We start from the raw sequence: 13,025 nt of genomic DNA, 5'->3' as shown, positions 1-13,025 counted from the left end.
ACACACAATGGGATAATGGAAGAGGACCCTAAATGTAGGATCTTTGATGAGGGTGAAGAAAATGCATCACACCTAATCTTCAAATGCATGGCATTGGAGAGTAAACGACACAGAATCTTCAGGACCACTAGACCTGAAGAAATTGTGTCTAACAAAAAACTGGTAGAGGGACTCCTTGCACTATTTAAGGATACTGGTTGGCTTTACTAGCTATACAGTGAGCGATACCGCACAGTAAACCTAGTTTCGGTGCGGCCAGTGGCGGATCAGACCTAAGCTGTTTTAGCTTCCCTATTAAAGTCAATCAATCAGTGGGAAGAGTTACCCCAGAATATAATACCATACCACATAAGCGAATGAAAATAAGCGAAGTAGACTAATTTTCGTGTGGAACGATCACTCGCTTCAGATACCGTTCAAATAGTAAAAATGGCAGCATTAAGTCTTTAAACAAGATCTTGAACATGTGCTTTCCATGGCAATTTGCGATCTATTTGAACACCTAGAAATTTGAACTGTTCAGTTTTACTAATCATATGCCCATTCACTGAAGTTAAAAGGTCAGGTTTCGTTGACTTGTGTGTTAGAAACTGTAAAAACTGAGTCTTATGTTGCACATGAAATCCTTTGCTACAAACCTAGTGTCATCAGCAAAGAGAAATATTTTAGAGTTACCTATAATACTAGAGGGCATATCATTTATATAAATAAGGAACAGGAGTGACCCCAACACTGATCCCTGGGGCACCCCTCCACTTGACCGTACTCCGCTCAGACTCCACATCACATCCATTCTCAACACTGTGAATAATGACCTTTTGCTGTCTGTTGCTAAAGTAAGAGGTGAACCAATTGTGAGATACTCCCCGTATTCCGAAATGGTCCAACTCCTGGAGCAATATTTTGTAATCAACACAAACAAACACCTTAGTTAAATGGAAAAAAATATGCCTTGCATTCGAAACCTTTTGTTTAACCCATCCAGTACCTCACAGAGAGATCAGTAAACTGCAAACTGATTTTATATTGTCAACCTTGTGCTGCTGACCAGACACTTCCTTCACAACTGACCACATGGTTTTAATTTCATCCTGTGAATAAGCTATTCTGTTTGCATGTCACATACTCTTTTGCCTTCCTAATAACATTTTAAGCATCTCACAATACTGTTTGTAAAGGGCTACTGCAGCTTGATTGTGACTACTTCTAACACGTTTATATAATTCCTGTTTTGTTCTACATGATATTGTTATCCCACTAGTCAGCCACCCAGGCTGCCTATTTCTGCTAGTAGACCATTTAGAACATCTAATGGAAAGCAAATCTCAAAGAGCATGAGAAATTTATATTTATCATCTATGTTATCGACACTATGAACATCCTGCCACTCTTGCTCCTTCACAAGGTTTAAAAAAAACTCTCTATTGCTGTTGGCTTAACTTTCGTACATTGTTTGTAATTACATGTGACATTTGTTTGAGTACAAAAGCCTTTTAGTACTAAAATTTGTGCATCATGGTCTGAAAGGCCGTTCGCGCTTTTACTGACAGAATGCACATCTAGTTGTGGAAATGGAAATGCCGTGTGACTAGGGCCTCCTGACGGGTAGACCATTCACCTAGTGCAAGTCTGTAGAGTTAATGCCATTTCGGCAACTTGCGTGTCGATGGGGATGATATGACGATGATGAGGACAACATGACACCCAGTCCCGGAGTGGAGAAAATCTCCCACCCAGCCGGGAATCGAACCCGAGCCGTTAGGTTGGACATTCTGTTGCGCTGACTGCTCAGCTACCAGGAGTGGACATCTAGTAATGAAGAATGAGTAAAACTATTGTCTATGGCTGTGCAACTGTTTCCCTGCACCCTAGTTGGGAAAAACACGGTCTGCATCAGATCATATGTATTAGGAGATCTACCAACATCCTTTTTGTTACACCATCATGCACAAAATTTATATTGAAGTCACCCCATATAACTAATTTCTGGTAATTCCTACAAAGTGAATCAAGAGCCCTCTCTAGCTTGAGCAGAAATGCTTTGAAATCAGAGTTAGGGGACCTATAAACAACAACAATTAGAAGTTTAGTTTCACTAAATTCAACTGCCCCGGCACAGAATTCTAGTATCTGTTCAGTGCAGTGCCGTGATACGTCTATGGACTCGAGTGGAATACAGTTTTTTACGTACATAGCCACTCCCCCACCCCGCACGAACTCCTTGAAAAACAGCCAGCTAATCTGTATCCTGGTAAAGGAAGCCTCTGAACTGTCAAATTATTTAAGTGTGCTCCGACATACCAATAATTTCAGACTCAACATCTGTAAGCAGTTCACTAACTTTATCTCTAATACCTCTTGTATTTTGATAAAATATGCTAATTCCTTCTCTACTTGGAAACAAGACATACTCTGAAGGTGAGCCCGTAGAGAGACATCCTTTAAGCACGTATACCTATCAGCTGACTTCAATCTAAAAAAGGTGCACCTCTAACACCATCTACTACAGGAATTTTTCCATGAGTGATCCCACTGCCACCAGGAAAGTGTGTTGGGACCCTTGATGTTCATGTTGTATATTAATGACCTTGTGAACAATACGTATAGTAACCTCAGATTTTTTGCTGGTGATGCAGTTACCTATAATGAAGCACTGTTTTAAAGAAGCTGCATAGATATTCAGTCTGGTCTTAATAAGATTTCAAAGTGGTCCAAAGATTGGAAACTTGCTTTAAATTTTCAGAAATGTAAAACTATCTACTCAAAAAACGAAGAAACGTTGTAGCCTATGACCATAATATCAATTAGTCACTGTGGGCATCAACCAATTCATACAAATATGTGTGTGTAACACTTTGTAGGGACACGAAATGGAATGACCACATATAATCAGTCATGGGTAAAGCAGGTGGTAGACTTCGGTTTATTGGTAGGATATTGGGGAAGTGCAATCAATCTACATAGGAGATTGCATACAAATCACTTGTGTGTCTGGTTCTAGGATATTGCTAAAGTGTGTGGAACCCATACCAGATAGAACTAACTGGTGATATTGAATATACAGGGTGGTTCATTGATACTGACTGGGCCAAATATCTTACGAAATAAGCATCAAACGAAAAAACTACAAAAAACAAAACTCGTTTAGCTTGAAGGGGGAAACCAGATGGCACTATGGTTGGCCCGCTAGATGGCGCTGCCGTAGGTCAAACGGATATCAGCTGCGTTTTTTAAAATGGGAACGCCCCCCATTTTTTATTACATTTTCGTGTAGTGTGTAAAGAAATATGAATGTTTTAGTTGGACCACTTTTTTCGCTTTGTGGTAGATGGTGCTGTAATAGTCACAAACGTATAAGTACGCGGTATCACGTAACATTCCGTCAGTGCGGACGGTATTTGCTCCGTGATACATTACCTGCGTTAAAATGCACTATTTACCAATTGCGGAAAAGGTCGATATCGTGTTGATGTATGGCTGTTGTGATGAAAATGCCCAACGGGTGTGTGCTACATATGCTGCTCAGTATCCTGGACGACATCATCCAAGTGTCCGGACCGTTCGCTGGATAGTTACGTTATTTAAGGAAACGGGAAGTTTCCAGAATGAAATTTTCACTCTGCAGCGCACACTCTGCTGCAGAGTGAAATTGCCATTCTGGAAACATCCCCTAGGCTGTGGCTAAGCCCTGTCTCCGTAATATACTTTCTTTCAGGAGTGCTAGTTCTGCAAGGTTCGCAGGAGAGCTTCTGTAAAGTTGGGAAGGTAGGAGACGAGGTACTGGCAGAAGTGAAGCTGTGAGGACGAGGCGCGAGCCGTTCTTGGGTAGCTCAGTTGGTAGAGCACGTACCTGCGAAAGGCAGAGGTCCCGAGTTCGAGTCTCAGTCCGGCACACAGTTTTAATTTGCCAGGAAGTGTTCAGCCACATATGAAACGCCAACTACGACCTGCAACAAATGATGATGCCCAAGTAGGTGTTTTAACTGCTGTCGCAGCTAATCCACACACCAGTAGCAGACAAATTGCGCGAGATTTGAGAATCTCAAAACTGTAGGTGTTGAGAATGCTATGTCAACATCAACTGCTCCCGTACCATATTTCTGTGCACCAGGAATTGCATGGTGATGACTTTAAATGTCATGTACATTTCTGCCCAAGAGAAATTACGGTACGATGACAGATCTTTTTGCACGCGTTTTATTTAGCGACAAAGCGTCATTCACCAACGGCAGTAACGTAAACCGGCATAATATGCACTATTGGGCAACGGAAAATCCACAATGGCTGCGACAAGTGGAACATCAGTGACCTTGGCAGGTTAATGTATGGTGCGGCGTTATGGGAGGAAGGCTAATTGGCCCCCATTTTATCGATGGCAATCTAAATGATGCAATGTATGTTGATTTCCTGCGTAATGTTCTACCAATGTTACTACAAGAAGTTTCACTGCATGACAGAATGACGATGTACTTCCAACATGATGGATGTCCGGCACATAGCTCGCGTGCGGTTGAAGCGGTATTGAATAGCATATTTCATGACAGGTGGATTGGTCGTCGAAGCATGATACCATATCCCGCACGTTCACTGGATCAGACATCCCCAGATTTCTTTCTGTGGGGAAAGTGGAAGGATATTTGCTTTCGTGGTCCACCGACAACGCGTGACAACATGCGTCAATGCATGTGCGAACATTACAGAAGGCGAACTACTCGCTGTTGTGAGGAATGTCATTACACGTATTGCCAAATGCATTGATGTTGACATACATTATTTTGAGCATTTATTGCATTAATGTGGTATTTACAAGTAATCACGCTGTAACAGTATGCATTCGCAGAAATAAGTTCACAAAGGTACATGTATCACATTGGAACAACCGGAATAAAATGTTCAAACGTACGTGTGTTGTGTATTTTAATTTAAAAAACCTACCTGTTACCAACTGTTCCTCTAAAATTGTGAGCCATATCTTTGTGACTATTACAGTGCCATCTATCCCAAAGCGAAAAAAGTGGTCCAACTAAAACATTCATATTTCTTTACATACTACACGAATATGTAATAAAAAATGGGAGTTCTTATTTTTAAAAAACACAGTTGATATCCGTTTGACCTATGGCAGCGCCATCTAGCTGGCCAACCATAGCACCATCTGGTTTTCCCCATTCAAGCTAGACAAGTTTCGTTCTTTGTAGTTTTTTCGTTTGATGCTTATTTCGTGAGATATTTGGCCCAGTCATGATCAATGGACCACCCTGTATACAGAGGTGTGCATAAATGGTCACAGGTTTGTTTAATTGTGGGAAAGTGTCACAGAGATATTAAAGGAACTGAACTGAAAGACTCTTGAAGATAGGTGTAAACTATCCTGAGAATGTCTGTTAACAAAGTTTCAAGAACCAGCTTTAAATGATGATTCTAGGAATATACTACAGCCCCCTATGGGGTATTACTTGTATGGGGGTCGTGAAGGTAAGATTAGAATAATTACTGCACACACAGAGGCAGTCAATCAATCATTCTTCCCGTACTCCATATGTGAATGGAATGAATGAACAGGAAGAAATCCTAATAACTGGTATAATGTGACACACCCTCTGCCATGCACTTCAGTCGTTTGCAGAGCATAGATGTAGATGCAGAGTGTAGTCAAATTAAATCAAACAATGTTGAGGAAAGTAGACCTGGAGGTGCCATACTAAAAATGGATTTTTGCTGTCTAGGCATTTGGGAAGGTTGTGGTTCTGTTTTGCCATCCAGATTTAGGTTTCCCACAGTTTCCTGAACAACTTGAGACAAATGTTTGGATGGTTCCTTTCAAAGGAATCTCCCCATCTGAGCGTGTGCTTGGTCTCTAACCATTATGTCTTTGGTGGAATTATAAATCAATCTTCTTCCTTCCTTCATTCCTTTTAACTAACTAGCAATCCTTTTGCTTTGTTCTTCTAATTCAGGTATAGGAATTTTGCTGTTAGGAAGCAGAAGCAACAGTGCTAATGGCAGAGGGTATCTAGCAATCTGAAATTTCTTTCAATGTCACATTGTTTTAATAGAACCTGTTTTTTGCAGTTCTACTGTTGGAGTTCCCCCCAAATCGACACAGCTTAAGGTGGAAATGCAGACACTGTATCTCGATAGTGAGACTGAGAGTATAGTATTGGAGGCACTCAGGAAGCTGCGTGGTCCGGTATGTCTGTTTTGCACCACTGCTTTTAAAAAATAAACTGTCTCTGTGTGAACTACTTATTTAAAGCATTTTACATTTTGTGGACCAAGACAGAATAAAAAGCATTGTATACTTATGGCAGTAAGATGTAGCATATCTTCGATGTTTTGTTTTGTGTTATTATTATTTATTTCTCTCATTGACTGTAATAGTGCCTTTACCTTTCTTACCCCACTTGCCAGCACTGTGCACATATGTAGAACACCTTTCATTAACAGTAATTAATTTTGTTGTAATATTTGTATATGTACTTCATCTGACAATGTTTCTTTAACAGCAGATCCAAGAAATTGTAAGGAAGATATATAAAGTACAAAATGTTCTCTAGGCATTTTCAGTCTGACCGCCCATGTGTAGTTTCAAACATGTTCGAAGTGACTGTCATCATACTTGAAACACTTCTCGTTTTCAAAAAATGCACTTGATACTGTTGATGATTATATCCTGTGTTCTACAACATTCACTTTAAACGCATGGTACTGAAACTTCCTGACAGATTGAAACTGTGTGCTGGTGTAGGACTCAAACCCAGAACTTTACATTTACAGGCTGTGCTCTCACCAAATTCAGTCCCATAGAAGTGAATTTTTTGATTTAAGTTTTGGTCTGGTACACAGTTTTAATCTTCAAAGAAGTTTGAAAGTGGCATACTCCCCACTGCCAAATGAAAGACTCATTCTGTTATCACTGTATTACCGTTTACCTCCCTCAGAACTTCACGCTGCGTGACCAGTCGTCATACCGGGACAAAGGGGGAAGGCTGAGTTGCCAGTATTGGATGGATCGAGGCCAACTCAGAGTTCAAGGTGGCGTCGACTACTCCGCCAGACCGAAGCAAAAGCAAGATGCACAGACTATCGCCAACATTTTTGCTCTGGGAAGACTCGAGGGGTGAGTGTCTTTGATATAAATTGCTGTTGGCTCCATAAATACATGACTGTGAGGAAAATGATTTTTATGCTGTAATGCAGTGTGAAGAATTGTGGCTAGCTGTCTGGCATTGTGGAGGTGGGGAAAAAAGTGGCCAAAAAGGAGGAGGATTGGTCAGAGATGGATGGGTGTGTTGACTGAGGGCATCAAATAAACAGGGGGAAGACAAGAGTGGGGAGGAGATAGGACAGAGGGGGGTGGAAACTGTTGGGTGGAGGGTGTTGGGCAGTATGTTACCACAGGTTCGGGCCGGGATGATTATAGAAGCAGAAATGTGCTGTATCAACACTGTATCAGTGATTCACGCATGACACAGATTTCGTAACTGTGTGGATTGTTGATGTAGTATTTGATCCCCAAATAGTTATATTTATTCCTATTGATCCCACTTCATCCCTCAGCCTGACACACTGTAGTGTTTAGTTTTCCGCACCTGCCCATGCCATGCGAACTTTTGATCTTCAGCCTAATCCAGCTCCCACCCCTCTCCTTTTGCTTATTGCATCCCATACCTTATCATTCCTTTTCTCCTACATTTCTGTACTTTAATGTAATTGTGTGTATTTTTATGCGGTTTCACATAGTTTCATCTATGTTAGTGTATTTTTACATACAGGGTGACATAGAATAACGGGAATGTTTGAAATGAGTAGTGGCAGCCATGTGCAGGTGGCAGCACTGCAGGTTCGTGACGGTTAGTGTGTAAACAGTCTGTCATTTCAGTAATCATAGCTCAGTGGAATGCACAATAGTGTGCGTTAGCCATAAAAATGTTTTATAAAAGCAATGATAGTTTGATAGCAGCACAGAGGGAGTTTTGATGTTTTTATAATTTAGGACGTCATGATGCTGTTCTGTCAAAATGTGATAAAATGTTGGATTAATAACTTTGAGGAGACTGGTCTGCCCTCAAGAAGAAACCAACAGGACAACCAAGAAGTGTGTGTTCTCCAGTGAACATTGATGATCTGTGCAAGTCTGTCTTACGGAGCCCACGGCATTCAATTTTTAAGCAAGCAGCAGTGGTTGGTATGTCCCGGGAGAGTGTTTGCAGAATTCTTCATCTTGATTTAAAATTTCATGTGTACAAACTGCAGACGGTGCAACAATTGAAGGACAAAGATTACCGATTACAAATAGGATTCTATCAACAAATAACAAAAATAAACAATGATAATGGATTTCTAAACAAGTTATGGATGTCAGATGAGGCACATTTTCATCTCACAGTTTTTGTGAATAAACATAACTACCGTTGCTGGGCAAACTCAGATACTTATGACGTTCACGAACACCCTTTACATGCTAGTAAAGTGACAGTAGGGTGCGGTGTTTCATCACACGGGATTATTGAACCCTATTTTTTTGCAAATGAACAGGGAAACACAATAACTCACAATGCCGATCATTTCGTGTAGATGTTACAAACTTTCATTACACCAGCAATGAACAACTTTCCAAACATTCAAGAAGCCTGGTTTCAACGGGACTGAGCGACATCACACACTGCACGGCAGTCAATGGCATATGTGTCAGAAATGTTTGGCAACCATTTGATCTCACAATTCGATAACATTCCTGGCCTCCTAGATCGCCAGATTTATCAGTTTGTGATTTTTCTTTTTTTTCCCTTGTGGGGCTATCTCAAGAGCAAAGTCTACATGACTTGAACAAGAACCCTGGATGAGTTAAAACAGAGAATTCGGGATGCAATTCACAGTATCCCAGCTGAGATGTTGCAGCGGTCAATGAGGAATCTCAACAGCAGGTTTCACGAATGTATTCGTACAGGAGGATGCCATCTAAAGGACGTAGTGTTTAAAAAAATGATAAATGCCATCAATGTTTCTTAAATGGCAATGTTGTAAGGTTTCAATTACTGTGAATGCAATTTCTTTCTTTTTTCATCACTTCTAGTTTTATTGGATTGTGGAAATGTTCCTGTTTTTCTGTGACACCCTGTATTTTTGCATATTTTTACATATCTGTGCATATTTTTTTTTTGTGTGTGCATGTTTGTGCATGTCTTTACATACTTTTTATTCATTTTTACAAGCCTTGTCACTTACCCAGCTCCTCTCTCTACCATCAACTCTTATTTTGTTCATTTCTGTTTCTTTCCTGTTTTCTTTGCACCATTCCTGCCACAATGCAGCCCTACTCTATCTTTCTGCACCAGTTCTGAAAAGTATCACTTTCCCTGGCTAAAACCCACTCCCACATCCCATTTTTAAAATGCCTCCTAAACCAAGGAATGCCCCCAAACAGCCTAACGGTAAAGATTCCTTTCTCTGTATCCCACCCCTTCCTTTCACAGTGACCTACATCTTTTCAGATTCTTCCCCCACAAACCTGTTACTGCAAAAACACATCTTCATGGCACAGGCATCGTGGAACCACCTCTGATCCCTCCACAACATACTACTACTGTGTAATCCCTACTCCTTTTATTTGATCTCCGACATTTAATCCCTTGCCCTCCAGCAAATGGTGGATTCCAGACACTGCTTCCATAAGTTATTTAACCTGCTGACATCCTATTTCCTCCTTGGGGCACCACTAGCCAGCCCCTATTGTACCCACCCGTTACAGCATCTAAACTTGTGTAGATGGCCTTTTCAACTTGCTACATTACCCAAAACTCCCTAACAACTCTCCACCAAATCCACAGTTGAAAGTTTCTGATAACACTGTTGTTAACCATTCCACCAAGACCTTTAGCTCCACAGAAGTTTCAGTCCTATCTAAATGCCTCACCTTTAGCCTTACTCACAATTTTAACCATGCCGAGCTTGTTAAAGACCTACTCTCCTCCTGATCCTTGCAATGGAAACACTTCTTTGCCACCAGTCCCTCCAACCAAAACCACCCCAATTACTAGAGTGAGCCCTGCCTCTTCCAGTTCATACCACCATCCAACCGTGCCCCCCCCCCCCCCCCCTCGCTCCCACCTAACCATCCGCTGGTCACCTTCCAGGAATTTCTTACCTCCAACTTATCCACACCATCCTTCCCCAGGTCCCTTCTTCACAACACCAACCTTTCAGTAGAAGAAAGAATAGCCATACACAACCTCAAAACAAATCCTGACCTAATCATTGTACCTGCAGACAGAGGTTCAACCACTGCTGTTATGAATTGCAGTGACTACTTGGCCTCCATCGATCATCTGATTACTCCACCTATAAACTTTGCCAGAGTTATCCCATCCCAGAAGTCCAACACAAGCTGCAATCCCCCACTTAAAGCCTTAGGCTCTTACCAGAATGTCTCTCTCGAATCCATTTCCCTCTTCACCCCTACGAAACCCTGCACACCCACCTTCTACATGCTCTCCAAAATCCACAAACGCAACAATTCTGGACGTCCCATTGACTGGTTATTGTGCCCCCACTGAAGGAATTTCAGCCGTCATTGATTAATACCTCCAACCAATTGCCCGCAATCTAGCCACCCACATCAAAGACATCAACCACTTCCTTCACCAACTCTCCCACATCCCCACCCCTTTACTCATCACTGTTGACGCCACCTCCCTATACACTAACATCTCTCGTGCCCATTGTCTTACCGCCATTGAACGCTACTTTTCACAATATCGTTCAGACTCCAAACTCACTACCTCATTTCTCATGCACTTCATTGACTTTATCCTAAACCACAACTACTTCTCCTTCGAAGAAAAGGTGCATAAGCACATCTGTGGCACAGCCGTGAGCATCCACAAGGTCTCCTGCTATACCGACAAAGTCTGGTTCAGGTTCATTGATGATATCTTCGTGACCTGGATTCAGGACCGAGACACCCTATACCCTATCTTTGTTCCTTCACAACTTCAACACCTTCTCTCCCACCCACTTCACACGGTTCTCCTCAACCCAGCATCCTACCTTCAAAGACGTTGACCTCCTCCTCTCTGGTGGCTCCGTCCACACCTCGTTCCACATTAAACCCACAAACCACCAACAGAACCTGTATTTCGACACGTGTCATTCCTTTCACACCAAAAAGTCTCTCTCTAATAAACAGGCCTAGAAAAAAATGTGCCCAAAGGGGGGAGGGGCAGTTGTTAGGTGATGGGTGATGAACCTGAAACTGGGACAGGCAGGCACAGAGACTGACTTCATTGCTTCTTGTCCGTGCAGCTCTGCTGCAGCCTTGCTCGCAGTTGCCTCACAACACTGAGTCAGGTAGTAGAGCCGTAACTCCCACGGCTGCGTGTGGAGCGAGACCACATTCAGTGTAAGTGGTAGTCTGTTGTGTTGCCCAGGTCAGACCACAGTCCCATGACTGCAGAACAATGCCTGGCATTGGCAGAACCCAATTGCTTAGACCTGGAAGGCCTTCATTTGTACCTCGGACGCTGTGGGTGTATCTCCAGCAGAATGTCATGTTGAGATGGTGGTACAGCACTGGTGGTCTCGGCCAAAGGCCACCCCGCAGCGGTCGTTGGCTTGTAACCTTACTGCATTGATACAGCTGTTTCAAGAGCATGTCGGTGACTCTGTGCCAGACGACAATCTGTAGCCTGTGCTGACAGCCCGGTCGGCTGATCCAGTAGTGTTTATGCAGTAGTCTGGGCCCTGTTAATGTGGACTACTGGATACTTCGGTGCTGTCGGAAGGTCCTGAAGGCTGGTTATTGGCCAGAGAGCTGGGTGACTACTAAGGCAGCTGTTTGTATGGTGAAATGATACACAGTTGGCTGCAACTTGCACCTTGAATATGGCACTGAGCTATGGCCTCAGCCCGTACTGTTTGTTAGATAAGGCTGAAAACTTTGCTAGCTTAATGTTGGACAATCTCCCCCCCCCCCCCCTCCCCCCCTCCTCTCCATACTTTAGCTCTGCACTTCAATTAGGGTTGTGTCACATAGAGTTTGATCTGGGGAGAAAGGGAGAAAGTAAGTTAGTGGGATGAAAGGGCAGCAACTGCCCAGGATAGGAATATTGCACCAGCAACAGTTAGTTCCTTAGGGATGTAGGTGGGGGATGTGTGCACAGTGCAATGCGATGTTGAGTAGTGGATTCAGGGGGAAGAACAGAGGAAGACTGCGTGGAAAAGTGAAATTGGAATCCCGGGGGAGGGATGGGGTTGGGTGTGGGGCAGGACCTAGCAGTGATGTTTTTTGTTTCAAGAACTTGTGCAATTCATCTCCTCTTCTTCTTCTTCTTCTTCTTCTTCCTCTTCTTTTTTTTCCCTGGTGATATTAATAGGTAGTGTGTTTCATTGCTGTTTGCAGGTATGGCTTTGAGAAGAACCACTGTGTCGAAGCCCTGGAGATCAGCAAGGGGGATGTAGGCGTGGCTCTCGAGCTGCTGCTGTCGCAGTATTTTCAGATGCCGATTACCTTCTCCTCCGACATTGCCTTGCCGTCCAGTGCGACGGGAAAGAGTGAATTAAATTGTGATCCACTATCACCGGAGGATGCGGAGTACATAGTGACGCAGCGTGCCGAGGAAAAGTCTTCGCTCGAATCAATATACGAGGGGAGCTTCAAGGAGCGTGTCGTGAATCGTGTGTGGGTGTTGGAACTGCAACTCGACTACTTACATAGGGTGAGCAGCCAGTGCTTTTCACTACTTGTGCATATTTTTTTTTATTTTTTTTATTTTTTTAAAAAAGCTGCCAGTTACCCAGATTGTATGTATGAGGGTACTCATAAAGTTTTAATTATCACCTCAAAAATTAAACCGTGGCTCTGAAACTTGGAACATCTGCTCCTCTTTATGTACTCACCCTTCAATGTGACATATTTCTCCCAATGGCGAATGACTTTTTGGAGATCGACGCATTCCACTTAATAAATCACCTTATCATCATTCCTGAAAATTCTCCCTTTTGAAGGAGATTACTGGGGGAGGAGG

At 42.6% G+C, this 13,025-nt stretch overlaps 1 protein-coding gene across 1 annotated transcript in view; it reads left to right on the top strand.

Moving 5' to 3' along the window:
• The window catches only part of LOC124716912 (putative ATP-dependent RNA helicase DHX57), a 232,224-nt gene that overhangs the window by 6,227 nt on the left and 212,972 nt on the right, over positions 1-13,025 (top strand). The window contains exons 2-4 of the mRNA XM_047243480.1: positions 6,073-6,190; positions 6,942-7,120; positions 12,401-12,716. Of these exons, the coding sequence (XP_047099436.1) occupies positions 6,073-6,190; positions 6,942-7,120; positions 12,401-12,716 (613 nt within the window). The remainder of the gene's footprint in view (positions 1-6,072; positions 6,191-6,941; positions 7,121-12,400; positions 12,717-13,025) is intronic.

Source organism: Schistocerca piceifrons, chromosome 9 (genome assembly GCF_021461385.2).
Source record: "Schistocerca piceifrons isolate TAMUIC-IGC-003096 chromosome 9, iqSchPice1.1, whole genome shotgun sequence".
Lineage (NCBI taxonomy): Eukaryota > Metazoa > Arthropoda > Insecta > Orthoptera > Acrididae > Schistocerca > Schistocerca piceifrons.
The sequence above is the reverse complement of the archived record's forward strand: the minus strand, read 5'-3'. Positions and strand labels throughout refer to the sequence as shown.